Source organism: Gallus gallus, chromosome 5, assembly GCF_016699485.2.
Source record: "Gallus gallus isolate bGalGal1 chromosome 5, bGalGal1.mat.broiler.GRCg7b, whole genome shotgun sequence".
NCBI classification, from domain to species: Eukaryota; Metazoa; Chordata; class Aves; order Galliformes; family Phasianidae; genus Gallus; species Gallus gallus.
Genome location: NC_052536.1, coordinates 22,985,023 through 23,011,877, shown reverse-complemented (window position 1 = coordinate 23,011,877; position 26,855 = coordinate 22,985,023). Strand labels below are relative to the sequence as shown.

Here is a 26,855-nt window from a genome sequence, read left to right as displayed (position 1 = left end):
TTACATTTCCATTTTTATTGAAATACAAAAAAGTGCAAACTGTGAAATACAAGATTGGTGCCGATTAGAAGGAAATAAACAATGTGAACGAATACCACTGTGAAAACCCCAGCCCTGCACCTGATCAACGTCAACAGAAAAGAAGGCAGGGAACACCAGCAACAAAAGCAATGCCAAACACTTTGCACAGGGGCCCGTGGGTGTGAAACGGAACCAAACTGGCCCTTAGCTCTCTGTCAGATTAGCAGACATTGCCACAAGGCATTCAGATAGCCCCAGCCCCCTCTGCACCGCCCAAAAGCTCTGGTGTCGCTGTACAACTTGGGCCAGAGAGCGACACGGGGCCATGAAGACAGCGCCAGGTCTTAGCAGAGGGGAATGAGCCAGGTGCTAAAAAGCAGAGTGTTGGAGCGGAACTGTTTTTCCACCTCCACAAGGAGAAATGGCTGATCGCTAACTTGAAAGGCAAACCAGGGAGGAGACCCTCGGGCAGCTCTACAGAAAAGAGGAAAACGCCAAAGATCAGCACCCTACCCAGACCCTGCCCCCCAGGATCAGCGGGGCCCACACCCTGCCAGCCCGGATCCTTATGCAGAAGCTGCCTAGATGTACAAGGAATGGGAGCCCCAGACCTCGGCAGACGCAGATGCACGTGGCCACCCACTGGCAGAGGCTGCAGGCAGACCCAGTTCCTTGCTCAGGTCACACGAGGGATATCTCAATAGAAGGCGTTCAGGAGAGCAAAAAGCAGAAGAAGCAAAAGCAGCCCTGGTTACTGTGCCTGCTCCAGGGCTCCCGGCAGCTCCAGCATGAGGAGCAGCAAACCAAAGGGGATATTTACACTGGGTCCCTTCCAGGATTTGCAAGCACTTTCCCACCATGAGCAGCAGCAGCTTCCTGAACACCCTCCAGATCTGCTCCCTGCAGGCACTGAACTGGAGTGGGCTGTTATCCCTGCCTGCAGGAGATGCACCAGGCTCCATCTGGCTAAAAAAGGAAACGTTAGAGAATTCACTAAAAAAAGGGAGAAGGAGAAAGAAAAAGAAACAGCACCCACCAAACAAACTCCACACAGAACAGATAGAATCATGGAATCACCAAGGTTGGAAAAGACCTACAAGATCATCCAGTCCAACCGTCTGCCTATCACCAATAGCTTTCACTAGAGCATGTCCCTCAACACAACTACGTGTTCCTTGAACACCTCCAGGGTGAGTGACTCCACCACCTCCCTGGGCAGCCCATTTCAGCACCTGACCACTCTTTTGGAAAAGTAGTATCTCCTAACATCCAACATGAATCTCCCCTGGTGCAAGTTGAGGCCACCCTCTCATCACTAGTTACAACAAGTGGCCGACCCCCAGCTCACCACAACCACCCTTCAAGTAGCTATAGAGAGTGATGAAGTCTCCTCTGAGCCTCCTCTTCTCCCGAGGAGCCTGGGCTGGGAGCCTGAACAATCCCAACTGCCTCACATGCTCCTCGTAAGGCCTGTGCTCCATACCCCCCACCAGCTTCATTGCCCTCCTCTGGACACGCTCCACGGCCTCTATGTCTTTCTTGCAGTGAGGGGCCCAAAACTGGACACAGTACTCGAGGTGCGGCCTCACCAGTGCTGAATACAGGGTGACAATCACTTCCCTGCTCCTGCTGACAACGCTTTTTCTGATACGAGCCAGGATGCCATTGGCCTTCTTGGCCACCTGGGCACCCTGCTGGCTGTTGTTCAGCTGAGATACTTGCAGCAACCTCTGCTCTCCCCCCGGAGCACAGCTAAGCTTCCAGCACTGCTCCTGGCTACTGGGCAGGGAATGGCTCTTGCTCCTCCAGAGCCTCCCTGCCAAGGGATCTGCAGCTGCGTGCAGGGCTCAGGCCTCATGCCCAGCACACAAGCATATCACATCTTAAGTTCCTGGCCTTGAGTTCATTTCTCCCTGGAGAAATTAGCTGGGTCTGCCTTTCCTCTAGGGAGAGGCAAGCATGGCCAGCATCAGCTACAGACAGAGCCAGAGCACCGGTCTCTCCCCACGCTGAAGCTGGGGAGCAGGGCATCTGCATGGATGAAGCACTGGATGCTGAGCACTGGGTTCTTTCAGCCTTCTCCCTCCTCCCAACATGATGAGGAAGCCTCAGCTCCTAAAGCAAACACTGCAGCAAATGCACCTCTTTCCCCACTATCCATCACAGCAGCTGACTACTGCACAGCAAATCAGTCCTGCTCACTTACTCCAGCAGAGATCAAAGGTGAATTAGGAGCCCAGTATCTTTACCTCCAAAACATTACTTGGTTACTGCTGTGAATGGTTTAGGCCAAAACTGTATGTATGTATCTCTTGGCCAAATAGGGATGACTCCTACTCTCAGAGGAGGGCAAATAAGTAGTCTTGTAGCCTCCACAGGATAAGTCCCCTCATATCTAGAAAGGATCAGGCCCAGCCCTGTCCTAGAACATCTCTTGCTCCAAACTTAGCAGTGCTCAGTTTCTTGCTCATTATTTCCACCCACAAGCTGGCGTGCCTTCTCCAAGCCAGCTGCTAGACCTGCACTGCCCTGCCAGGCTTCCTGTGTTCACAGCCATCCCTGTTCCACAGTGCAGCAGGAATAGCAACTTGCATCATCCCCGCAGCAGATGTCCCTTATTTTGATTACAACTGGGGCAACAACTTTTGATCAGGCTAAAATGCTACGAAAAAGTAAATTCTATTTCGCATCCAGTAGCTCTTAAAAGTTCCGTTTGGTCCAAAACATCTGTCCCTGTGGCCAAATACAGCACAAAGCAGGACTGGCCAAGGCATGCAGGGCACGAGAGATAAAGGTATAACACACCAGAGAAATAAGGCTAGAAGCTCCCATGAACACTCCATCAGGCCCAGGCTTAGGAGAGGGATCTTTTCTAGCTCAGGTGACCTGCACACTATAACTCCAAACCAACAGTGATGCACTGCTTTGGGAAGGCATCAGGCACATCCAGCCCTAAGCCTGCCTTGTAGACGATCCGATTTCTCCAGGCACGCCCAGAGCACACAGGATACACCAGATGAGGCTTCCATGGGAGGATGGAAGGGAAAGGAACTGAGGAGGAGAGAAGGCGACGCCCTCTGCAAGGAATAGCTGTTCCCTCACAGCTTTGGCACGTGAGTGCTCAGCACCTGGGCAGAAACTTGTAAACCAGGCCTGGTACACTCCAGAGTGAGGGTTAGCCCCAGTCCCTAGACCTTCCCCTAAGGCCACACTCACTGTTACATTGTGCTAGAGAAAGTTCTGCTCAAACTGAAGAGAAGAAACAACCAAGGCAGTCTGTGTCAGTCAGCACAGATGCATGTGCCTGAAAGAGTAGAAGAGGCCTCATGTTGCTGCCAGAGGAAAAGGCAGTGATCTTTATAGTTCCAGCAGTCCTGTGCCACCAGGGCACTTTCTCCTTGCAATTCAGACCCCCGAATGTGAAAGGGCCCCAGCCAGAACCCATGCATAGCCAGGTCTGACATACACCTTCCAAACCAGGCTGGAAATACTGCTGGAGGAACAGAAACACCTGAGTTGGGTAACTACAGGAGAAACCTCACCCGAGCAAAAGCTGAAGAGTAGCTGGAGTGCGTGACCCCAGAGGGGCTTGGGCTAAATTGAGCTTCTGTGTGTTGCAGTCTGGCAGGTCTATAAAGCCCACGTGCTGTGGAACCTATCCTTCACTTGCCTGCCAAAAACTTGTGGCTAAAATGGTGTTTGCAAGTGCAGGACAAGTACCTGAAGCACAAGGGCTGCCTGCTCCATTCAGTGTTTCACGTGCCTCTGGGGAAAGGCAGGATGCATGTTCAGTGCAGAAAAACAGCACCTACAGCAAGAACATTTCTGCCACATACCCAGCAAGACTTGCCTGAGCCCTAATAGCCCAGCTGAAACAAGGGGAGTTGAGATGGGGCTGTTGGGAGTTTAAACAAACAAACAAAAAAGATCTTTGCTGAGGAAGGGACAGGAGGGCAGAAAAACCATATGTGAGGGAAGGAGGAAAGGATGGCTGGTCATCTTATAGGGCAGCAGGCTGGTGATGAGCCCTGGAGGAGCTGCACAGACTGGCAGGTGGGGCAGGACTCCACACAGTAGCTGGGAGACCAGCTCCCATCCCCATCTGGAGCAGCAGGTCTCCTGCTTGCTTACTTACACTTTCACCACCATCTCCACAGCCCTCATTCTGCTCATCACCCAGGAGATCAACAGTCCCTTTGTACTGGAGACAGCTTGGTCACAGCCCCAAGACAAGGTGGGAAAGGTGGGAAGGTGGGCACAGTGTGCTGGTGTGGGCTGGCCGGGAATCAGGCCTCCACATCCTCAAAGAGCTCCTTCTGGTGGTCCAGCAGGAACTTGGTAAAGGTATTGATGGGGTTGATGGCTTTTAGGGTGATGGCTGCATCTTTGGCCCACAGCAGATTTGGGCCAAACACAACTGCCAGGTTGGTGTTTGTCATCTTGTTTCTGTCACTGTGAGCAGATACCTATGGGGGAAGGAAAGAGAACATTGTGAAATCACAGAGGTTGGAAGGAGAGATCACAGAGTCCAAGCCCCCTAAGCAGGCACTCTACAATAGGTCACACAGTTAGGCACCTAGATGGGTCTCAAATGTCTCCATAGAAGTAGAATCCACAGCCTCTCTGGGCAGCCTGTTCCTCCAGTACTCGCTCAACCTCACTGTAAAGAAGTTCTTCCACATATTAGTACAGAACTTCCTATGTTCACATTTTAGGCCATTACTCCTTGTCCTATTGCTACACACCACTGAGAAGAGCCTGGCCTCATCCATTTGCCTCCCACCTCCCTTTAGATACGCTGCAGAACAACACAGCAGCTGCCCTCTTCCCTTCCCAGAGCTAGAGCTGACAGGCTCTCCAGAGCAGATGGAAGGAGGGTGGCAGCTGGCAGTGAGCCTTGAGCTTCCATAAGATGGCTAGGGGAAACACACACAACTTGCAGCATTCAGGAAGCAAGAAGCAACATTTTGCCATTTCCCACATCCCACTATAGCTCAGCAACCAGGCCACAGTGTAATAGGACCAAGAGCACTGTCAGCCAGTATCTCTACAGATTATCACTAAGTAAAATGATCTTCCCTCTGGCTAAAATAACCTTGCAGCAGCTTCCCTGGCAGCAGAAAGCAGGGTGGATCTGTGACCATTCTTCTAGTCCAATCTTCTGCTTGGGTATTTTGCAGTTGTACCTCCATGCTTTCAGCCTCCCTGGTACAGACCACATTGGCTTAATGTCTGCCTGCGCCTCCCAGTCATGAGACTCCATATTAGAGGAACATAAGGTAAAGAGGCAATTTCTTAGCCTAAGATTCATTTCTTCTCAAAGGAAAGGAGGGGAGCAGGCAGTCAAGAAGCTGATGCAAGGCACTGGCAACTGAACTAAAAGACAACTTCCAAGCTTTGGAGCAGCTCACCTGCACCAGAAAGGCTGTCAGTAAACGGAGCACATGGTAGTTTTCTTCTGGCAAATTCTGGAGTGTTTTGCGAACGACATCCACACGATTCACTTCTTCCACACCTAAAAAGCAAGGGAGATGGGGCAAGTAAGTCTGTAAGAAATTCTCATCTCTCCATGGAAAAGATGAATACCTCAGCACACACCCCAACAAAAGCCCAGTTTGCAATCATAGGGTATCCCATGCAGGACTGTCCCTTCCACAGCTGACGGTGGTGTGGAAGATATCTTTGCCCTTGGCCATTGCAACGTTCAGGGAAGAGCACACTCTTGTTACAACTCACTCTGGAAGCTGACAATATGGCTGTAGAGGCCAAAAGTGAGGAGGGGCTCAGGCAGCTCTCTCAAGAAGGTCTTGAGAATCACAGCAGGGAGGTGGACATCTTCATACTGTTGGAAATCTACCGGCACACCTGAGAAAGTAATGCAAAGACTCAACTCTCACTGGCCAAAATAGGATCTCCTCCAGACACAGAATGTGATGTGAAGGTTGGAGCCTGGAACTAGGGAAGCCGTAATTTAAAGAACATCAAGAGGGTATTGAAACACTGCATCTTCCAATGGAGTGGAAAAATGTGTCCCCAAAGCATATGCAATGCACTGCTGAACCCAGCACTAAATCTTCAGAAAATACGAAAGAGATGACCAGCCACCTTCAGTCCCTTCGGCATAACCAGACAAACACAGTATATCCTATCCTGAGAAACAGGGAAATAATCCTGAGAGACAGGAAAAGGGTGGCGTAGGAAACATGAGTGTGAAGGATTATGCTTTCCATAAATCAGAAGTACTGAACAGTGTCAGATGCTTCTCCCTTGCAACTCGAGTCATATCCTGACATGGCTTCACCAAGAGGCCTGTCAGAGAAGTTGAGGAGGCCTGCTGGCCTAGCTCCAACACAGCTCTAGCAGGAGTCAGAGAACGAGAGGGGCTCTGCTGAGCTGGAGCACTCACCCATGTTGTATTTTTGCTGGACCTCCTTGACAACCTGTGTGTTCGCTGATCTCCGGAAAATCCCTTCTGTTGTGAGAGCTGTAAGGTGAAAGCAGATGGAGAAGGAAGATCGGTTACGTGGGAGTCTCTAGGAATGCTAGTATTAACAGTCATAAATCCATGCTGTGGGGCGTTCAGACAGTTATCAACAAGTTCCAGTTACAGAACTGCAATTCTTCTTGCCTTCAGCAGCAGGCAAAGGATTTCCTACTCTTATACAAGTGACAGGATGGGCAACTGAAAGAAAAACATCTCCCAACCATGAAACTGTACGATCTCTTCAAGGCTAACCCACCTGGGTCAGGCCTTTACACTTTATCCCAGATTGCTGCTTTGCTGTGTCTGAACACACTGTGGATTAGAACAGGGTGGAGGAGAGGCCAACAGCGTGGAATTAAGAAGGGCTCCAGCTTCCCCAAACACTTACCATGCTCCTGCAAATGAGCAATGGTCTCTCTGACCACCAGGGGAACAGGAGACTGATCAGGGCTCTTCTCCCGCAGGCTGTGGGAAGAGACAAAAGCTTACAGATGACTGGTCCTCCCTGCCCTGCACACAGCCCCCGAGACCCGACGGTGCCTAAACGTGTACTAACTTTGGCTGGGATCACATTTTATCTTGCTAACCCTGTCTCCCTGATTCACCCATTTCTCCCGTCATGAGAAGTCATTCACTGGAGCGAGTCTGGGCTCATTACCACACCACAGGAATATTTCTTTGTCCTCCATAAAAATCACCACACGTAGACACCAGGACAGTGGGGTTCCCAGAAGGTAAGGCTGCTAGTTACAAAGCTGGCACATGACAGAATGATACAAAGGATAATTTTATCTACTCCATTTCTGTAAGGGAAAAAACGCCAACATGGTGGTTATCAGGGAACGCCCAGTGATGCTGAGGCATCCACTGCCACTCTCACATTAGACACCCCGTGTACAACTTTGTGGTATGCAGCTGTTCACCCCTCAGCCCACTAACAGGCTCAGGCACACAGCACCACAGGGGTGACGCTATGAAGTGTGGTGTTGAAGCTGGGGAATGTGTTTCTAGATTGCTTCAGAGGATCTGTCTGGCCACACAATCCCGGCTCCTCCTCATTTTCCTGCTGCAAAATCACAGTCAAAGTTAAAAATACCTTCAACACTTAGTTGAAGTATCACTATCCCCTGCCAGCGCCTGTGTTTGCCTGCGTCACTGTGCAGGAATGGGGGCTGGAAATCAGTACAAGGGTGACTACAAAGGATACGGCAAAAAGCTAAAACAGATCTGCAGCACTACTCAGTAAAAATAGCACAGCCCTAAAGACACCTCAGTCAGACTCTAACAGACTTCCTTTGTTTAGACAAAGCTTTTAATGGCATAAAGCTGTCCTCGTGGTTGTTATTTTGCTCCTCCCTTAACAAGCCCTAACTACAGAAACAATCTCATTCTAATTTAGATAGGATCTAGGTTCTAGCCATGGAATGAAGAGGGTGGAACTGAACTGAGTCAATCAGAATCTGGATGCAGATAGAGTTCCTCAGAAGGATGATAATATTTTTGTAGCAAGTGCAAACTGCAAGAAATTTTACAGCCATTTCTGCAGCTGTTCAGCTATAAATACAGTGACCACAAAACAGACCGATCAGGGCAAGGGCAACAAAATTCAGAGATACTCACTGTTGGAGCGAGACTCCAAACTGCTGGTTTGGCAGTGGTGGGCGTGGGGGTGTTGGCTTCTGGGGCACTTGCAAAGGTTTCTGGAGGGATCTGAGATATTCATCATACCTGTGGCAAAACACAGGCTAGTAAAAAGCCACTCTACCTCTCAGAAAGAGCACAAACTCAGCACTGCGCGTGACCCACTGCTAACACATTGGTAACATCTCCAGCCTAGCACGGTTGATTTCACTTATGCAAATACAGGACAGGCAGGTCTGGAGCAACAGGAACAAATATATGGCTGCCAGAAAAAAAAGCAGGGGGAAAGGAAGATGTATGTAGAATCAAGAGCTGGAGCAGCTGAAGACCACAGCACAAGTAGGAGGCTAGGGCAGCACTGTTTGTGATGAGACAGCTACACAGGTGAGTGAGGGACCAAGATTGTGGTGACTTCAGGAAGCTGAACTGTGCCAAATGAGCAGAGCAGGTGCCTGACAACAGATACATGCCACGTGGTCCAGGTCAATGTTAACTTCAGTAACTTGCAGAGAGCCCCGGGGGGTTGAGTGGGAGAGGCATGATGGGTGCTCCTATGGAGAAGTATTTTTACTTCAAGGGCAGAATTGGGCGCTGGGATCAAAGACACGCAGGAAAAACAGCAGAGAGAAACAACAGTCTTTATAGCAATTTGTACTGCTCCTTCTAAAACCACTGCCTGGGTGGAACAATCCCTTCCTCCCTTTGCCTTTTGTCCAGTAAAATCCCCTCTTAGAACCCTAAACAAATGGAAGATAAGCAGCACTCTTACTTCAGCACTTGACTCGGAATCCCCAACTGTTCCAGCTTTACATACTCCTCCAGCTCACTAAGGAAGTTCACATAAAAAATCTTTCGTCCAAACTTAAAGCTGAAAAACAAGAGACAAGTAGGTATGTGAGGAATCAAGAAATCCAGTATCTGAAAAGCAGATTTCTTATAGGCAAGGAGAGCAGGGGTCTGAAAGAAGCATTGATGAGGCAAAGGGGTAGGCATGCCTGAGTAGCAGAGATGTTGCCCACACAGCTCTCTAACTCAGGTATTTTACTTGGAGATACGAACTTTCCAGGTCACATTAGAAGCCCTAACAGAGGCAGACTCCCTGAGCTGCCTCCTCAGCAGCAGCTGGAAATAACTACTTTTCTATTCTTTTATGGAGTTAGAATTTCAGCATCAACACAGTGAGCTAACAGAATTTGTACTGATGCTCTCACTTCCCTTTTTATTCTTAGCAGAATCTATAACACATTATTTCTAATTGGCTGGATAGCAAGGGAGCAGCACAGACCTGCAAATCATACTTTGTATTTCTTGTGTCTGAATATTTTTGAGCTCAGAAACAAGAGGGGACAGCACAGGGTGTGAGGTTACAGGGCAGGCTTGATAGCCTGTGCATATCTTGTGCTTCCCCAAGAATGCTCCATTATTCCCCAGCAATGTGAGGGTCGGGTGAGCCTCCCATAGTGCTTCCTACCTGATCAGAGGCTTGAACAGAATCAGAAGGGTCTTGATGAACATGGTTGGATGCACAATATACAAGGCTTTGATGTTCTTCTTGTATCTGCCAAGAGAAGCTAAGTGAGGATGAACTGTGCTTTAAAATGGGGGACCAACCTTTTCACAAGATTAAGACATTCTAGATGCTCTGTTCCTTTTGCATTCTGCCTCACCACTCCCCAGTCACACGTGGGCTCTGCTTTTCCATGCTTCATACTCATGTCAGGATGCCCAGCAGCCTAAGGGCACACTCTATTCCAAGATTATTCCAATTATTCCAAGATTTGCCCAGGAGCAGTGACCAGCCTCACCAGGAAATAACAGTTATACCACAGAGCTGACACACTCGCACTGGTTCCTGGTTCTGTTCCTTGCCTGTTATCCTAAAAAGTGTAATTTCAGAAGGAGCTGTGCATCCCACAATTCCAAAACCCACCTCCACAAGCAGTAGGAACAGGCATTAGTAAGATATGGTCACCAAGCTACCTGGGAAAAAGGGGAAAGATCTTCTGTATGAGACTACAGAGCAGCATGCTGCAGCTTTCCCTGCTGCCCCCTACTCACTTGCGATCAAATTCCCTGTAGGCATCCCGCAGCCAGCTCAGGGATGGCTTGTTCTCACTAGTCAGGCCATGGTGTAGATATACCAGTGTGTAATCACTTTCCACATACTGGTCCAGTGTGAATTTCAGGTACCTGAAAACAGACAGCTCATGAACTCACTTCATACTCTGCCACAAAGGGGCTCCTCCTCCTTTTAGAGCTCCATAACAGAGGACTGTATCCTCAGCAACAGAGGTAAGTTCTTTGCAAGGACGTGTCCAGATAAAGATGATACTCCATACAGACCTGGCCTCAGGAATCCAGTACCTGGACTTTACATTAACAGCGGCCTCTGAAGACACTACTCACCCCAGCAGTTTCACATGGTCGAGCTGATGACTTGGGGGCATCCGACAGGCACTGAACAAAATGACTTTCCTTCCATATTTGTCATCACCTGCAGATTAAACATCAGAGATTACAAGAGTTTCAGAACTACGTTGTGGGCTTGACAGCAAACGGGAAATGGAACATGGGACACCACTGTAACAAGGTAGAAGTCCAAAATGCCAAAGCTGACAGCAAAGATGAACCTGATTTTCAGTGGAGTTGTCATGGGCCTAGGATGAAAGTAGAAACCTGAGTGCCAAGGGCCTGGCAAACCGGCAATGTGAATAAAGAACAGTCCATGCTTCAGCCCTAAAGGAAGAGCAAGGACTAGAAGCCAGGATGCTTCATGGCATATACAAATGGAGGCCCGCAGTACTCAGAGCATTAATGCTGCAACACTGCTCCTAGGGCCCTGCTCCTGTCACATGCATGCATAGGGAGGCACAGGAAAACTGCCCCTCACAGAGGCAATAACCACTACAACTCTTCTGCATGCAGTCCCAGACTAACTGTTTATGGTTTGGTGTGTGTATTTCTTGCTTCACCTAAAGCTTCATTCTGCATACAGAACGAAGCCACTCCATACCCTGGAAACCAAGAAATTCCCAGAAACAGGCAGCCCCAGACACATCCCAGGAAAAAGTAAGCATCATCACAAGCCTCTTCTACAGATGGATCAGGTTAGGGCTGCTGGATTCTCTGGGCGGGGCTCAGGGGGAGGTGCTGCAGAACAAACTATTGTTCACTGCTTCCTACATTTTTCCAGCCACAATGGATCCCAAAGAGCTGCAAAGTGTGGTATAACTGAGCGTTCTATATCAAAAACCTATCAGAAAACAATCCCTATCACATTAGAGCCAAAAAATCCCACGTATCAACTTTATCTTAGGAGGGACATTCCCAGCCACCTGTCGAGGCTTCAGAGGCATATTTTCTTCCAAATGCATATTTTCTTCCAAATATGTTTTCATACATCAGCATACTTCTACCTGCAGAGCTCTCCATCTCCACGAACAAAACCCAAGCAGGTGGGCATGGATGAGCTTAGCAGATGTGTTAGGGGAACTGAGAGATGTAGATAATTAAGAACCAGGTCTGGATATACAGTCTAGTGGAAAGTCTGGTTCTCTCCTAAATGGGCACACCATCCAACTTGCTTCCACAGAGATGACCTGCTTTTTTAGCAGCAGTGGAGGCGACATTGTTCCTTTAGTGTGAAGAGTTCAAGTATTCCCATCTTTCTGGCTACTCACCCGGCTACGTTTTATTGTCAATCAGGAGAAGAGAGCAGTGAAAGAGGTTACTGAGGTTATGTTCAAGAACACCCACTCCCTTTCCCATGGCACAACCATCCCATTCAAACCACAACACAGAAAAGCAGCAAGGATCTCTACTTACGCAGGACAACCCTGCAGTACATCATTCCTCTTGAAAGATATCCTTTTCCCCATGCTGGCTTTATGGCATTCAGAGCATGCAGCTGTTTTTTTTACCCTTGCATGGGCTCCAGCACCCAACTATTGTCCAGCCAGACTTGCCATGCAACAACTGAGATCTCACATTAACCGCAGAACAAACCCGAGGCTTCCAGGAATACTACCTGTTAGTAAGAGATGACCACTCTCTGCTTCAAATAGCAGTCAGAGAATTCACATACACAGGCTATGACACTAAGAAGCCATTAGCCCTGTCTTTTACCTCCATCCAGGCCAGAAGAACAGATTCTCTCTCTTCCCGTTCATCTCCATTTTTCAAGTTTCATTTCCAAGTCACTCACCAGACAACACAAGACAATTTATTGATGCACACAAGCCAGAGCCTCTACAAAGGTTAGGGACGCCTGAGGCAGCACCAGGTACAGACCAGGAAAGGGCTGGCATAGGCCACCACATTGACATACACATGCGCAGGTAAGGGGCAGTTAGGGAGGACACATGACCCAGAAAGCAGGACTAGGAGAGAGTAATGCAAGGATCATCTGGAACAACCAGATACAGCCACAGCCAGGCCACAAGACCAACATCGCATTGCATATCCCACGGTAGCCCACTCTCTGCCTGGCCCAGAGTTTATTGGTAGCTTGCTATGAGCTTTAGGGCTGGATCAAATGCACATAAGCTCTCTATAAAACAAAGATGAAGGCTAAGAAGTACCGGAATGGAAGATAACACACATTTTGGCTCTTCTGCTTGTATGGCTTTGTCTAGAAGACAAAGGATCCTGCCCACATAGAGCACCAAGAAGATGGTAGCATCTGAGAACCTGGTGAGTTTTATAGCAATGAAAGAAAACAGGTGACAGATCTGTGCAGATTGTAGGTCTGTGCTAAAGTCAGAACAGATGCCATCTTCAGTTAACTGAGGCTGTGATTCATACTGAAGGGGATGGTTTGAGGGCCTGAAAAGAAGACTGCAGGCTTGATCAAGGAAGGCTTTGGTTTTGAAGAACTGCAGCACAGCACCACCTTCATGTGATGCTGCAGGAGGCCACACAGTTCAGCCTCCTGGGCGCTGACTTCCAGCCTGGAGAAATCACAAGTCAGGAACCAAACAGCTTAAGCATCTTCCTCTAGAATGACATAACACTTATGGTGGGGACTATGCAATGCCTAGAATCTCACTGTTTTAATAGCCTTGGTGAAAAGGTCTGGGATTGATAATAAAAGAAAAAAAACGACAGTCTAGAGAGATGGCACGTTTCTAGTGGACAATTTCCAGGGCCAGGTACACTAAGAGATTACCTACAGTCATTCGGACCACTGACAAAGCAGCGACCCTTTTTGCCTTCCAAATGTAACTGAATTTTTGCATGAGCACTCCACACCTATCACTGAGTTCCGGGTTTCACTCCAGTTTCGTCACACTGAGCTCAGCTTGTCAACATAGAAACACTTAAAACAACTGAATGACAATCCTGTTTTCTCCTGGCATAAATCTGACCAGTCTGACTTCTTCACCTATATCGAAGTTGAGCTCCTGAGTACTGAAGATAAACAATCAGTGTTGCAATTCATAAGCAAGAATGTAAGGCCCGCTCCATGCATTCTTGATTGCCAGAAGAAACTGCCTCCAGGTGGCCTCAGGCTGAACAAATCCTTACTGCATCTGACCTTCCCCAGAGGCTCCATCCCTTACACTATTTGCTCATCCGTTTGCAATATTAATCTTACAAATTTACTTTTTTTTTTTTTACCCCTTCTTTGCAATTGCAAGTAGCTACGGTTTCTATTGTGCACAGTTGTAGATCATGAAGTAATTACTCAGCTTCTCAGCAATAGTTAACAACTAACCAAAAAAGCAGCAGTTACACACATTGGTGCTCACAGAGCCAAACCATCAGAGCAGGACCACACTTCTAGAAGGAATGAAGACTAAATACCAAAACTAATGTTTCAGATGGCAACCTGTATCAGTGCAAACATATCAGGAGAAATTCATATTAACGTAGCAGCATTGTCATGAGACAGAACTCTGTACTGAACATATCTGTACAGCCAAAATGGAAAATACACACTTGACTTGCAAATCTTGCTTTGTACTTCTAAGTGCTTCTCCTGAAAATTAGCAGTCAGCCTTTCTGCCATGATCTGATGTTATCAGCTCACTCAGCCAGCAATACAACTGCAGTCTGGGGACCCAGTTCATTCACCAGGTACTCTCAGCCAAGGATCCACTTCGACAGAAGATTCAAATGAGAACAAACTGGTATTTCAATACTGAGAGAACACAGACAGATCAAATCTGACACCGAAGCTACCGTTATTGGAAAAACAACAAAGCGGGCACTTTGGGGATGAGGAAGGGACCTCACTGCAGAAATCTGGAACACTGCTGCAAGTTTCACACAGCTTAGGATGCTTCAGAGCCACTGCCAACTTAAAGAAAAAAACAACAGAAAATAACACCTTCTCCAATGTAATTTCAGCTTCCTGCTGAACACAGCTGAGCAGCGTTTAAGTATCAAAAATGTACCAACGATATCTGTTGAATTCCAAAGTGGATTTAGCTTCTCAAGAAAACAAAGTAAGAAGCCCAAAGTGGCAGTATTTTAATACACAGCATCTTCCACCTACACATTCCTGATATTTAAGGGAATATAATACATAATTGCCAGAATTATAAAGCCTGACCAAGTGACTTAACTGATACAAAACAAAATAAAAAAACCCTAGAGCATCAGATTAGAGAATGCAAAATGGGAGGATGTCTCCATCAGAACACAGCAGGCAGGGAAGAAGAATCCATATAATGAGGTGATGAGGATCAGCATTTCCATGGACTGTACAAAAGTTCTGGCCTGTTGTTCAGAAACAGCAGAAAGAATTTCACACCAGAAGAGAATTCCATCTGCGCTGAGCAGTGTGAAAGCACCAGCAGCCAAATTCTTCAGGCTTGGGATTGAAGTCCAGAATATGAACAAACGCTCAGCAAGCACAGAGTAGTTTAGCACAGCTTCAGGCTAGAATGAGGCACAAGTTACCAAAACACAACATCTCTGCAGCCAAATGCAGAAGAAATTGATAACAGCTTTCATCTGGAGAATCCAATTGTAGTGCCAGCTGCATAATAAGTGAATGCAGCAGCTGGTCTAATAAAGGGAGAGGAAGCAATCCTAGGATGAACTTTGAGAGCACACATGACAACAGGGTAAGTGTTCAAACTGAACCAGTCCAGCAGGCCACCACCAGAAGAGGAACAGAATTTACACAGAAACTGGAGAGCCCCAAAGCACCACAGGGAAAGCCCACAGGCCAAAGTCGGCTCAGATGATTCCGCTGTGCCTGAGGCAGAGGCGCAGTGCTCAAACCACAATTTGGTGCAGCCTTTGGACTCCTGAAAAGTTGCCAGCATGGCCCGAGGCTGAGCAAAGTTTGGGCTCCCTTGAGATAACCCAGCTATAGGCCACAGTCATGCTAAAGGAATACCATGATCTACAGTATCACAAAAAATCTACCTACCTGGTTGGGCCCCATCAAGTGCACCCTGGTCTGGAGGAACAGAAACAAAGTTATAGCAAGCCAAGTTTTGCACTCTTTCCCAGAAAGTAATCTTGAGTATGAAGTCTCAGTGTCTAGTGAAATTGCCACTGGGATGCATTTACTTGCTGTCTTACAGCAGTTAAACCCCTTCCTCTTTCCCTTTCCCACAAGCTCCTCTCCTCTCCAGAGCAACCGTAACTATGAAGTAGAGGTGGTTACTGTCATCCATGACAGCTGGGTCTCTTCAAATTGCAACAAATTCAGTGTAATCTTGGTCCAGTTTCTGGCTCTCGTAAGCTACAGTTACGCTCCCTTCACCAACCAAATGGCAACTGCTGTACTGCTACTTTTAAAAGGGTTTAAGGCAACTAATTCGGTCACTCAGGGTCCTTCAAAGAACAACAGAAGTGTACAGAGGATGGTGTCATGCTGTATATACAAATAACACACCCAACAGCCTGTTTGGAAAGAAGCCCAAACTAATAGGAATATGAGGACAATTTAGATCTGCAACACAGCTTTCAAAACAAATCTTTTAATTAGATTCTGAATTTAAAAAAAAAAAAAAAGAAGAAAGGAAATTGCCAATTAGAGGTGAAAAAGTGGTTTCTCTGGAAAGGGAGAAGGCTATGAAAGTGTTTATTGCCATCCCCAGACCTCTTCCATCACCACTCTACAGATCCAAATGGAACTATTGACGTAGAAGGCTGAGCTGAGCAGAGCCCAAAAGAGAAACTCCCTGTTCCATTGATCTCCCTTAGAAACCTTAGAAACTTAAGATGCTCTTAGAAACTCTGCTCCCATGATCTCACATCTCAAAACATGGGGTAGAAACTAGGCTTTCTTTGGATGGGCCCAATTCTACAGGAGCAACACACCGTTTTGTATCATACAGATACCCTTTAAAAAGTTAAAGCCATAAGCTACAACCAAATACAGCAAACTGCAAGTGTCCTGTGCTAATGGAGCCAACAAGAATGCACCATATTGGAAGGGAAAAGGTCCTTGTTGTTAGAGCCCTTTGCTGAGTACACTGGCCGCCAAAAGCACGCTGCAACAGACTTCTCACATCAGCTTTGTCTGCAACTTCTGCCTTTGCCTGCTTAGTGCAACAGTAGCTACTGTGCCCCAAGTTTAGATTTTATCTCCTCAGGTCAGTCACCAACAGCAAATGACCAGCAGTAGTTACAACTTGGGTACCTGCAGCCAACAGCCAGCCACAATGCTTTTCTGGTAGGTTTGGTATCATGCACCAAGAAAGACATTCTCTGCAGTCTCATAACATTCACGAAGGTACACTCCCTGCCCTCCATCTCACTTCCCCACCTCTATAGCAGGTCTTACTACACACTAGCATCAGGCCTTCTCTGCAAGGACAGTCCTATGGCTATCAATTTAATAGTGTGAGGAAACAGATTTCCCACAAGCCTAGCAAACATATGCTCTAAGCTTCCATAAGGCCTTGAGGTCATTGGGTAGAGACTATGCAGCTGATAGCAATGGCCGGTCTCCTGACAACTCCTCCATCATCTCCGGCTCCAGAGCAGGAGAAAATTCATCTGCCAACTCCATGTTAAGCTCCAGTCTTCCTTTTGCAAAAGAAAGAAAACAGTTTTTGTGGAAAAAAATGGGAATCTTGATGCACCTCATACAGGTTTGCCCATTGACTGCAAAGGTGGCAGACCAGTACTTCTGACTGGGCAGAAGAACAAGGAAGGAATGTGTTAGAAGAGAACAATCAAGAGTCCTGCTCTTCCCACACATCCCAGGTTTCAAGTAGTTAATAACAGTCTGAAGGCGTTCCTATCTGCCATATTCCTGCAATTCAGCCTCTGCTGAAATTCAAGGCCAAGGTTACATCGCAGTAGTTTGCCTCAGTCTTAAGCTGGAAGCAGAACCTCTGCCATAGAAGAATGTGCATTAGGAAACAAAAACTCTCAACAGAAGTTTGGGATAGCTCATGAGCAGCCTTCAACCAGAAGCCCGTGCTTCCTCCAAACGCTGTGCGATGGAAGGAAAAAAACCACACTTTGCAGAAGTGGTTTGTGCAGTGAAACCGAGCCAGCTCTACTCCACCTTTCAGCCACATGCAAAGACAAACTTATCTGCTCACAAAAAGGGCAACTCAAAATCAGCAAGAGCACAACCGTAAGCAGTCCTTTCCACTGGCCTCCCTAAGATGCTCCAGAAACAGACACCTGAAGGCTGAAGGGACAGGCAAAGAGTATCAGCTCTTTCCTTCAGAAAAGCACTAACCCCAGAAGCAACAGAAGCTTTCCCAAAACTAAAATATTCATAGATTCGTAACTGTGCCCTTGGAACCATGGTCTGCAAGCCTTTTGCTCTGTCTTCCTGTGACACACCACCCGCTAGGGATAGCAATGCTCTGCCAGCAACTTCCAGGGCAACAAACAGCCTCTTCCAAGGAAGATCCCAGCCCCCAAGAAGAGACAGGAGCACAGAGCACAAGGGGAACTTCCATGGAACTGCTGCACTATTTTGAAGCACAGAAAAAAAAAAAAAACATCACATTTTTCTGGCAAACTCTGCAAAATGTTTTTGAATCATTTTCTTCCCCTTAAGGCCAAATAGTTACGATATTCAAATGCAGCATGACTTCTACTGAGTCATAAATTAAAGTCAGCTCGAAAATGAGTGGGTTTGAAACAGTATTTTTGTACTGTTTACGAACATTGTGCATCATCCTGCAATAAGCAATTACTGCTCTGACCACACAGGATAACCCTGGGATCTCAGCCTGAGGATGGGAACCAGCCTTCTGCTCCTCTCAAAATAGCATCAGCACCCAAAATACATTTCAGGGAAAGCACCAACAGAATTAGCTATATATTTTCTGCTCTACAGTGTAAAACGGGGAAGGACACAGAAGAGAAAGCTAATCGAACAGCAGAATGGATAAAACTACCCTTCATCTGCTGCCGTTTGCCAATATTTACAAGAGAGATGGGGTGGAGCCACTTTGTTTCAGGCTTAGCGTGGCAAATGTTCACTGCAGCTAAATGTGCTGACGAGCACAACTCGTCGGTACAGCCAGATCCAAACAGTTCCATTCCAATCCTCCGGTGAGACTTTTGACTCCTCAGGCTACTTCCGAACGGATTTTTCTAGATTTTCCCAGGCTGCTCACTTCCAGTGACAGCCCAAAGAACATCACACTGCCTGATTCCCTCAACTGTTAATGTCATTAATTATTGACCAAGAAAACTGAACAAACCGCTTCACCTCAGAACCCAGATTACAATTCCAGACCCTTTGATCCACTTCATAGTTTCCACTTCCCGGAGATGAGACAGCAGTGTGTCTCACAAACCGGGTGCCAGCAAATCCCCTACCCAGAGCTGCGTTTCTTTACTTAAGTAAGGCACTGCACCACATTTTGTGGGGAAAACTATCATACATTTTCAGGTAAACCAGCTCTGGTGAAAAGTGGCCCCTAACAGCCAACAGCTGATGGCTCTTTGAGATGCTTCTGCGCTATACAGAGACACAAAGCCAGAGAACTCACTAGAAACTCAAATTCAAACCATGGTGGAGAAGAGGGCTCCTTCAGAATGCAAGCACACCTCCCAGGCAGCCATCATAGCTCCCTGAAGCCCTTCCAGGAAGTGAGGAAATTCTTCCTGCGCTGCGCTACACATCTGTGACAAATGGCTGCTTTCCAACAGCCACTGAGAAGCATCTCCCTTGCAGCGACACTCCACTCCGAGCACTTGTAAAACAACCACTCTGTTGTTACCTTAGAACAGAATTCCCACAGGAAGACTGGTGCTCCTATCCGGGGGCAGCCCACAAAGTGTATCCTTCTCAGAGCTGATGACATTCCAGTCTTATCAACGTCTGTGATCTAAGCACTCTGCTAAGCTCTTGGGTTTTGTCTGGGGTGAACAACAGTACTATTTAACTCGCTAGCTCCCAGAGTTTAGAAGCAGTTTCCTCTATCATTTACATTATGTTCCAGCCATTAGCAGTGAAATGGCAGGTGTCCACACATCTGTTCCTTCCCAATTTCAGCAGCAGGAGGACTAGTGCAGATTCATATTAACTCCTGTCCTGAAACCCCAGCCCACGGAAAGGGTTACTAACATATCTGCAAATCAAAGCATTTGTAGAAAAACTGGAAGACACAATGGCTCCAACGCTAAATGCCTGTCATTCAGCAACAAAGAGGGAGACAAAGAAGGTGAGGTTTTAAGTTTGCCATTATCCTTTGTAACAGGAGAGGACAACAGAAAGAAACCTCATTCTAATGACAGCCCAAGAAAGACGGATATCAGGACAACACGTTCCAAGATAAGCTGCCCACAAACATTTCCCCTCTGATCAAGCCCTTCTGCAGAACAACCCATGATCAGGAGGACTCCAGCTTGTGCCTCTGCTTCTCCGCAAATTCATATGTGGGGCAAGAACCAAGGTACAGAGAAATAGCAAAAGAAAGGGGATGAGGTGGCTGCAGTCGGTCTGGTAAGAAGTGTGTCAAGTCCCAAAAGGTTGAAGACGCTTTTTTTCTTAAACAAGGAACGCAAGACAAACTAGAATGACCCCTCTCTCAGACTTACCATAGTAAACCGAAAATTATCTCCACCTGTCTTTCTTATGGAGGTCCCAGTAGGAAATTATCGAGGGTTAGTGCAATTAAAATAATACTGGTAAGACAACCATACAGAAGAAATCAGAATGCTTGTGACTCTGAGCGATCACCTCCTCACCTGCAGTAGGCCTTGGGCCTCTTCCCCATTTTTCAGCTCTCTAAAATATGCCATGTATGGACAGGATGGCAAGCCCTGGCCATTCAGGTACAATAGAGCTTCCAGACCTACTCAGTCAGCTGAGGAAGCTCACAACTGTGCTGCATAACTAGGTAATTTCTGTCACATTATCACATCAAATTCACATCCTGTGCTTAAGGCCACACCTAAAACAATTCAGCAAAAGCAACCAAGTCCTACTAATAATGTAATCAAGACAACAAGACTCAAGGAAGAATGCACGTTTAACCAAGGTCAATGGAAAATTAAAACTTATTGCAAACAGCCAAGAAGTTTGATGCTCCTTTTCTTTATGATGCCAGCTGTCATTGCCACATGGCTGTGGCAGATGCTTCCACTACTATATCAGAAAAGAGCCTTCCTCGGCCCAGCTGCAAAGATATCAAAGGAGAAAACAGAGAGAAAAGGCCATTACCTGCTACTTCCACAATGTGGTGCCTGGCGATATCATAGTAAGGATCATCCCATCGCAGGTGAGTGACAGCCTCAGGGGAGCCTTTGGAGTCCTCTGCAAAAAACGTATGGAATAACCACTTAAAAGAATGGATCTGCATGTCTGTTCTATGTGTCCTTGAGCTAGTTTCCCTGACCTCCTTGGGCAACAGTTCACTGCACAGTAATTGAATGGATTCATACACTGGGCTTTTAGAGCCCAGTTCTCCAGACCTATCTCCCACATGGAAGTTCAAGACCCTTCCACCCAGAAGATCAAACTATCCTGCAAGAGACCATAAGAGAGGATATTTCAGGGTTTACAGCGTATCTATGCTGCGACCACTAAAATACAGTCAGTGCCACAACTGAGAACAGCATATTTACATCACATAGCCTTGAACTTTTAGCATTGTTCAGGGGAAGAGCTAATCCACTTGGGTGTGGTGCAACAGCAATACACCTATAAAGCTTTCAGGAGAAGCTGGAACTTTCTACATATGTAGATATGACCACAATGTTGAAGGAGAAACAATTCTTTTTTGGCCTTAACCCAGACCCCAAACAAGAAGGATACTGACCTGATTTGGGAAAAGCAGGGTCTTCATCTGCCAGCCAGTTCTTATCATCTATGGAGGCCAGTTTGAGCTGGCTGAGGGACTGGTTGGTATCATCCAGGTTTAGGTCATCCTGAAGCTCTGAGAGTGGGTCTGTAGCCATAGTCTCCAAATACTGCAGTTTATTTTGCAGCGTCTAGAACAAGGACTGCAGAGATCGCTAGGTGAGACAGAGATCACAGGTTTCCATCCCCAAAAAACTCTCCTCACTGATTTTCCCCAAAGCCTGCTTTATCTTTACCTATCCAGAGACCACGTTCCCCTCCCCCTCTTCCTCCTCCAGGCCAGGAGCGCTGACACAGGTCACATTCTTTTGTGTCAGTTGCTATCAAAAGCACATCAGGAGCTTACACCAACCCTCTCAGTGAGGCCGTTTGACCACAGCTGTGTCCAAATTAGTTTCTCTCCTGAAACCAGAGCAGCAGCAAGATGCTGAGGAAGGCGACAGGCTATGCCAGCCCCTGCCCAATACACTCACTGCAGCTAAGAGCTCCCCTCCCTCTGATGAGCTGGCACAAAGCCCAGCTGTTTCCATAGCTGGCCCAGCGCTGTAAGCTTTCCCAAGAATCACCCCCCTTCTCCCTAAGGGAGAGTCAGAGCTCTCACAACACCAGAGCGGGTGCTTCAGTGTGCTGGGATCTGCACATAGAAGCAAATAGCTCGGATCTTCTTAAAGCAGGATTCCGTAAGCTAGTAAGACAGAGAGAACAATACACATAACACCCTATTCTCCTTTCAGCATCACCCAGCAAATACTTCTGCTGAACAATTGCAAAAGTACGGAAATCATTGCTTCAATTTAAAGCCCTATTGCTAGAATGAGTATTTTTCACCAAACATGCCATACTACTAAGGATAACAAGGAGTTAAGTGGGTCCAAGAAACAAACAACTGTGTTTGCTCTCGCAAATATTTCTTGCCCTCACTTGGAGCAGCAGTGTGTCAAACCCAAAAGTGAGGTAGCACAACACAGGGCACCTCCTAAGGGCACTGATCCTCAGGGAAGACCCCCAGGAAACAACTGTCATGCACTAATGTCAGCCTGCTGGAAATAAGCAAGGGAACTCAGGACAGGACAGATATGCTGACCTGGACTACTCAAACAGACCTAAGTCAGCATCACCACATGGACAGTAATTCAACGGCCAACAGGCAGCAAGCCAAGAGGAACTGTAGGAACACAAAATGACACCTTGCATCAGCAAGATTCCCTGTAACACTGCTGCTCTGACAGGCTTGTGCTTGGTTTGCCTTATGAGGGGAGCAAAGAGCTAAAAGATGATCTGAGGAGGCATGCTGCCTTTGTGTGGAAAGAAGATAATCACAGTAAAGCTATTTCCTTTAACTAAATGGAGGGGGCAACAATATATCACATCTTCCATCCCTACAGCTTGACTGCGTGTATCTATCCAAAGAAAATGATCAAGACCTGAGGACAAGACCTACAAGAGACCAAGCACTGGAAGGCATCACAGCCATGTTCAGGGCAACACTCAAGAACAAACTTGGTGTATTTTGAGAGAAAAGGAAATGAAATAGTTACCATTTGTCCCCTCCCCCTAGGTTACTCCAAAAGCTTCCCTCCTGTTCTCCCTTATCTCTTACTCACCGGTTTACAACCAGTTTTCACTCCTCTCAGGATCCCAGAGGGCAAGGGGCCTTGCTAAGCAAATGAAATTAGATTCCTGAAATATGAAAGAGCAAGACGCATCTGGGCAGTGGATGATCAAGGCTGTATGGCAAACACGCAAGGTCTGACCACTTCAGCCAAGCAGAGGCCCGAGCAAAGCCATTCCCTGCCCTCCCGCAAGGACTGAGAGCTGCCTGACCTCTCTACTCTCAGAGGAACAGAGAGCAAGAAATCAGGTTCTTCTGAACCATGAGCTCATGCCAGAACCACGCAGCAACAGGGCCAAATGACAAGCAACTCCCCACCCCTAGCAACTGCTCTGATTTCTATGGTAACGCCAGGCACAGATTCCTATGACTCAGGGAGCTGAAAGCATTCCCACTGCAGCTCAGCAGCCCCACCGACCAGCCCTGAGCAGGGCACGCATACGCAGCTTCCAAGCACTCCTCACTCAGGTGGGCAGAGGCTCTACCTACCTTCAGCTGCTGCCATCCGCTGACCCAGGGAGATGCCTTCTACACCAAGCTCTTGAGGATGCCCTGTACAACAGTGTCTGTCCCCTGAGCAGTCCTGATGCACTCAAGGACCAAATCCAAACCTTCCTACAGAAGAGTGATAGTACTGCCACAGGGCCGGCGAGACACCAAGTTTCCCTACTTCTCACTACAAGGACCACAACTTGGCTTCAGAGACAACTGGCAGCACATCACCAGGGCCATAAGTGTTGGTTATTTGACAGCACTGGCAGACTTCCCCTTTGGCATACTCCTAGAATTAATGCTAGCGTGGCACCACGAGGAAGGAGGAGGTCACTAGCAGGATATCTACACTTCCACACTGGGCAGAGACCAGTGGGTACACTCGTGCCCAAACCTGCCTTCTCCCTTGGAAGTCAGAGCAGGCTCCCCACGTATCTCCTTGCACTGTTCACTAGCGGGCAGGCAGCTCTGTTCCTCAACTCTGTGTTAGTGCCTCATGGCAGTTAATGGCAGGAGAACCCAGAGAAGGCCTCCTAGATTTCAGGTTCTGCTTGTGAAGCAGACTGTAGGTCCCAGAGACCTTCAGAGGACTTTCTGCAGAATTTCCCCTGCCCTTTCCCACCGGTGCAAAAGACAGAAGCACGCAGTCTCTCACATCAGAGCAATTCAGAGAAACATAATGCTCTACATGTCCAGGAACCAGTGGGCACTGAGAAGGAGACCCAGAGGCAAGAGCTGGGAGCTAAGAAACGAAACGTGGAACAGAAACCAGGACAGCCCTTATGCTAAAATCCTCACAAGTCTACACACTTCATTTTCTGACAGTGGCTGCACGCAATCTTCTCTATCTCCTCAAAATGAGCCATAAGGAGGACGTGCCACTGACTGGGACGTCCATCCTGCATCAGTATAAGGGCGAAACGGCTGTCAGAGAACAGCATTTCACCAGACATAACACAAAGAACATCACATTTGGTAGACAAATAGCATGACAAGATGCAAACCGTACACCCTGCACGGCCAATCAAAATGCAAGGACAATTACGTTCCCGGATTTAAAAACTCAAAAGCCTACTTAAACATTTCAAAGCAAAAGAATCACACTTGGCATCAGAAGCACCTCTCTAAAGAGCCAACTGTTTCCATTCTTCCCAAGTGTTTTCTGCCCCTCTCCGGGTTGCTCTCAGCGCTCGCTAAGCCACGTGCTTTGCTCTCCAGCCAAAAAAAGTCTTTTTTGCTAGCAGAGACGTGGTGCAGAACAGCACGTTCTGCAGGAGGGAAACCTCAGCCCTCCACAACACAACCTTCACACAGATTCTGAGCGGGACACTCCTTACACAAAATCCTGCCAGAATTCACTCAATATCTACGAAGCGTTGGTAGCTGCTGCACATGTACTTGCTGCTGTTGCAATTCCGGTGCCATCACTTCTTTTCAAGCTGTAGAGCGGACTCCACGGTTTCCTTTTTCCGTGCTTTTTTTCCAGATGCACATTAATTCCGAAGTACACCTGCGCACCACAACCTGCCCCTGAGCGGCACTGACACCACACAGAAGCCCGGTGGGCGGCTTCTCCTCCCCAACACCCCCTAACAAAGCAACGCCCCAACCAAAAAGGAGCCCCGCTCTGCTGCTGCCCTTATTTTTCTCATCCCGCTGCCGCCTGCAGTTCCCGCCGGTTTCACTTCAATTGCAGAAACTTCTGTTCTTCCGTACACATCAACCGAATTCCTGCACCGCGCTACAGCCTTCGCAGCAAACACAGTTCGGTAACGCGCCCCAGTAATGAAAACATCAGAAGTAACGACTCTTACAAGGTACAGCCCCACGGGACGGCTCCTCTCCCCAGTGCAAAGCAGGAGTCGCTCAGCAGCAGACCTCAGGCGTTCCCGGGCTCCACAAGACAAAGCCCCGGGACCGATTCTCCCCGGGCATATGGCCATGCAAGCAGCCCGTTTCAGGCGCCCAAGCGGAGCCACATCCCGCCCGGCCCTCTGGCACCTCCCCCTCCCCAGCAGCCCGAGCCCAGCCCGGCCCGGCCCGGCCCCGCCGCCTCCCAGCACAGGACAGGCCCGCTGACACCCGGCCTCAAGGCTCGGCGCTCCGGGCCCGGTCGCGTCGCCCGCCTCCCCGCCGCCAGTACCTGCAGCCTCCTCCCGGCCCGGCCTACCCGCCAGGCCCCTCCAGCATCCGCCTACAGCCGGAAGCGCTGCCCGTCGCCGGGGAAACGCCGCCCCACCCCTCGCGGGACGCCGTCCGGCCGCACCCGTCGTCGCCTCGCACCGTTCCGGCGGCGTGGAGGGCCGGGGCCCGGCCTCGCACCCTTGGCGCCTCCTGTCTGCGCCGCGTTGCTGGGCTGCCGCCCGGGCCGGCGCTGGCGGGGCGCGGGGTGCGTGGGCCGAGCGCTGCCGGCCGAGGGCCGCGGCTGGCGGAGGTGAGCGGCCGGGCGCCTCGCCGCGCCGGGTGCCGCGGCCCGGTGCCTTCCCCGACGCCGGCCGCTGCCGTGCCTTGCTGCCCGGAGGGCGCCGAGGCCGACGTGGCGCCGGCCGGCCGGGCGCGCGGCTGCGGGTGCAGAGCCGCTCTCCCGGCCCGAGGAGCGGAGGCTGCCCCGGAGGTGGAGGCGGCCGAGCCCCCCGCTGGTACGGGCCTGGCTCGGGCCGCGTGTCCCGGCCTCGGTGGGCAGCGGCGGGCCGACCTTGGCGGGGCGTGGGTTAGCGGAGCACCCGCTGCAGAGCTGTGCCCTCCCCGGGTGGTAGAAATACTGCCCGGCTGCCTTCTGCGGTGAGGGAAGAAAGGCTTTGCCCAGCTTCCCTCGTTAAAAAGATAAATGAAGTCATAGAAGCGATGGTTTTCCTGCAGAGACCTGCGATGGCTGGTAGCAGTGTCTTTCTCCGAGGTTTGTTCTCTGACCCAGTAACAGCCAGTGGTAATTCACCCAGTGTGCTTTTGTGTTTGTGCAGGCGATTCCTACTTCTCCGGAGCAGGGCCTGACAAAACCAGAGTCCTTGATGTCCCGTTGAAGCTCGGAGGCCGGCCACCAAACACTGCCATGGGCTGCCAGGAGAGGAAGGCACTTCTCCCAGACGTGAGCCATGGCAAGCCAAAGTGCCGAGGACTGAGAATGAGCACCTCAAGGCCATCTCAAACATCAAAGCCAGCGGCAGGTGCAGGGAAGAGCAGGACAAGGGTGTGGGTCACGGATCCACATCAGAAAAAGTGGAGATGGGGCAAAAAGAGGCACATTCCGGAGACCTGGATTATCCTCAAGTGGGGTTCAACTTGCTGCTTGTGTGGGCATGTGGGCCAGTGATGCCAGAACAGCTGGGCAGGACCCCCAGCAGCCCAGTCGTAAAGAACAA

The 26,855-nt window shown here is 48.7% G+C and overlaps 1 protein-coding gene across 14 annotated transcripts; it reads right to left on the bottom strand.

Moving 5' to 3' along the window:
• ARHGAP1 (Rho GTPase activating protein 1) lies at positions 1-25,692 on the bottom strand. 14 transcript variants are annotated; one of them, XM_046942532.1, is made up of 16 exons: positions 25,311-25,692; positions 23,494-23,619; positions 22,997-23,072; positions 21,352-21,535; positions 20,754-20,846; positions 15,531-15,560; positions 10,553-10,640; positions 10,205-10,336; positions 9,618-9,704; positions 8,916-9,014; positions 8,126-8,233; positions 6,894-6,970; positions 6,428-6,505; positions 5,758-5,886; positions 5,433-5,536; positions 1-4,487 (listed from the first exon to the last, which is right to left on the bottom strand). In XM_046942532.1, exons 4-16 carry the CDS (start codon positions 21,488-21,490, stop codon positions 4,308-4,310), a joined length of 1,344 nt encoding a protein of 447 aa, XP_046798488.1. In that variant the 5' UTR covers positions 21,491-21,535; positions 22,997-23,072; positions 23,494-23,619; positions 25,311-25,692; the 3' UTR covers positions 1-4,307. The 14 variants fall into 14 exon arrangements, with proteins under 14 accessions (XP_046798488.1, XP_040557959.1, XP_046798486.1 ...); XM_040702025.2 differs by having other exon boundaries at positions 25,640-25,692; XM_046942530.1 differs by having other exon boundaries at positions 22,997-23,050; positions 25,640-25,692.
• Between the last annotated feature and the right edge of the window lie 1,163 nt (positions 25,693-26,855).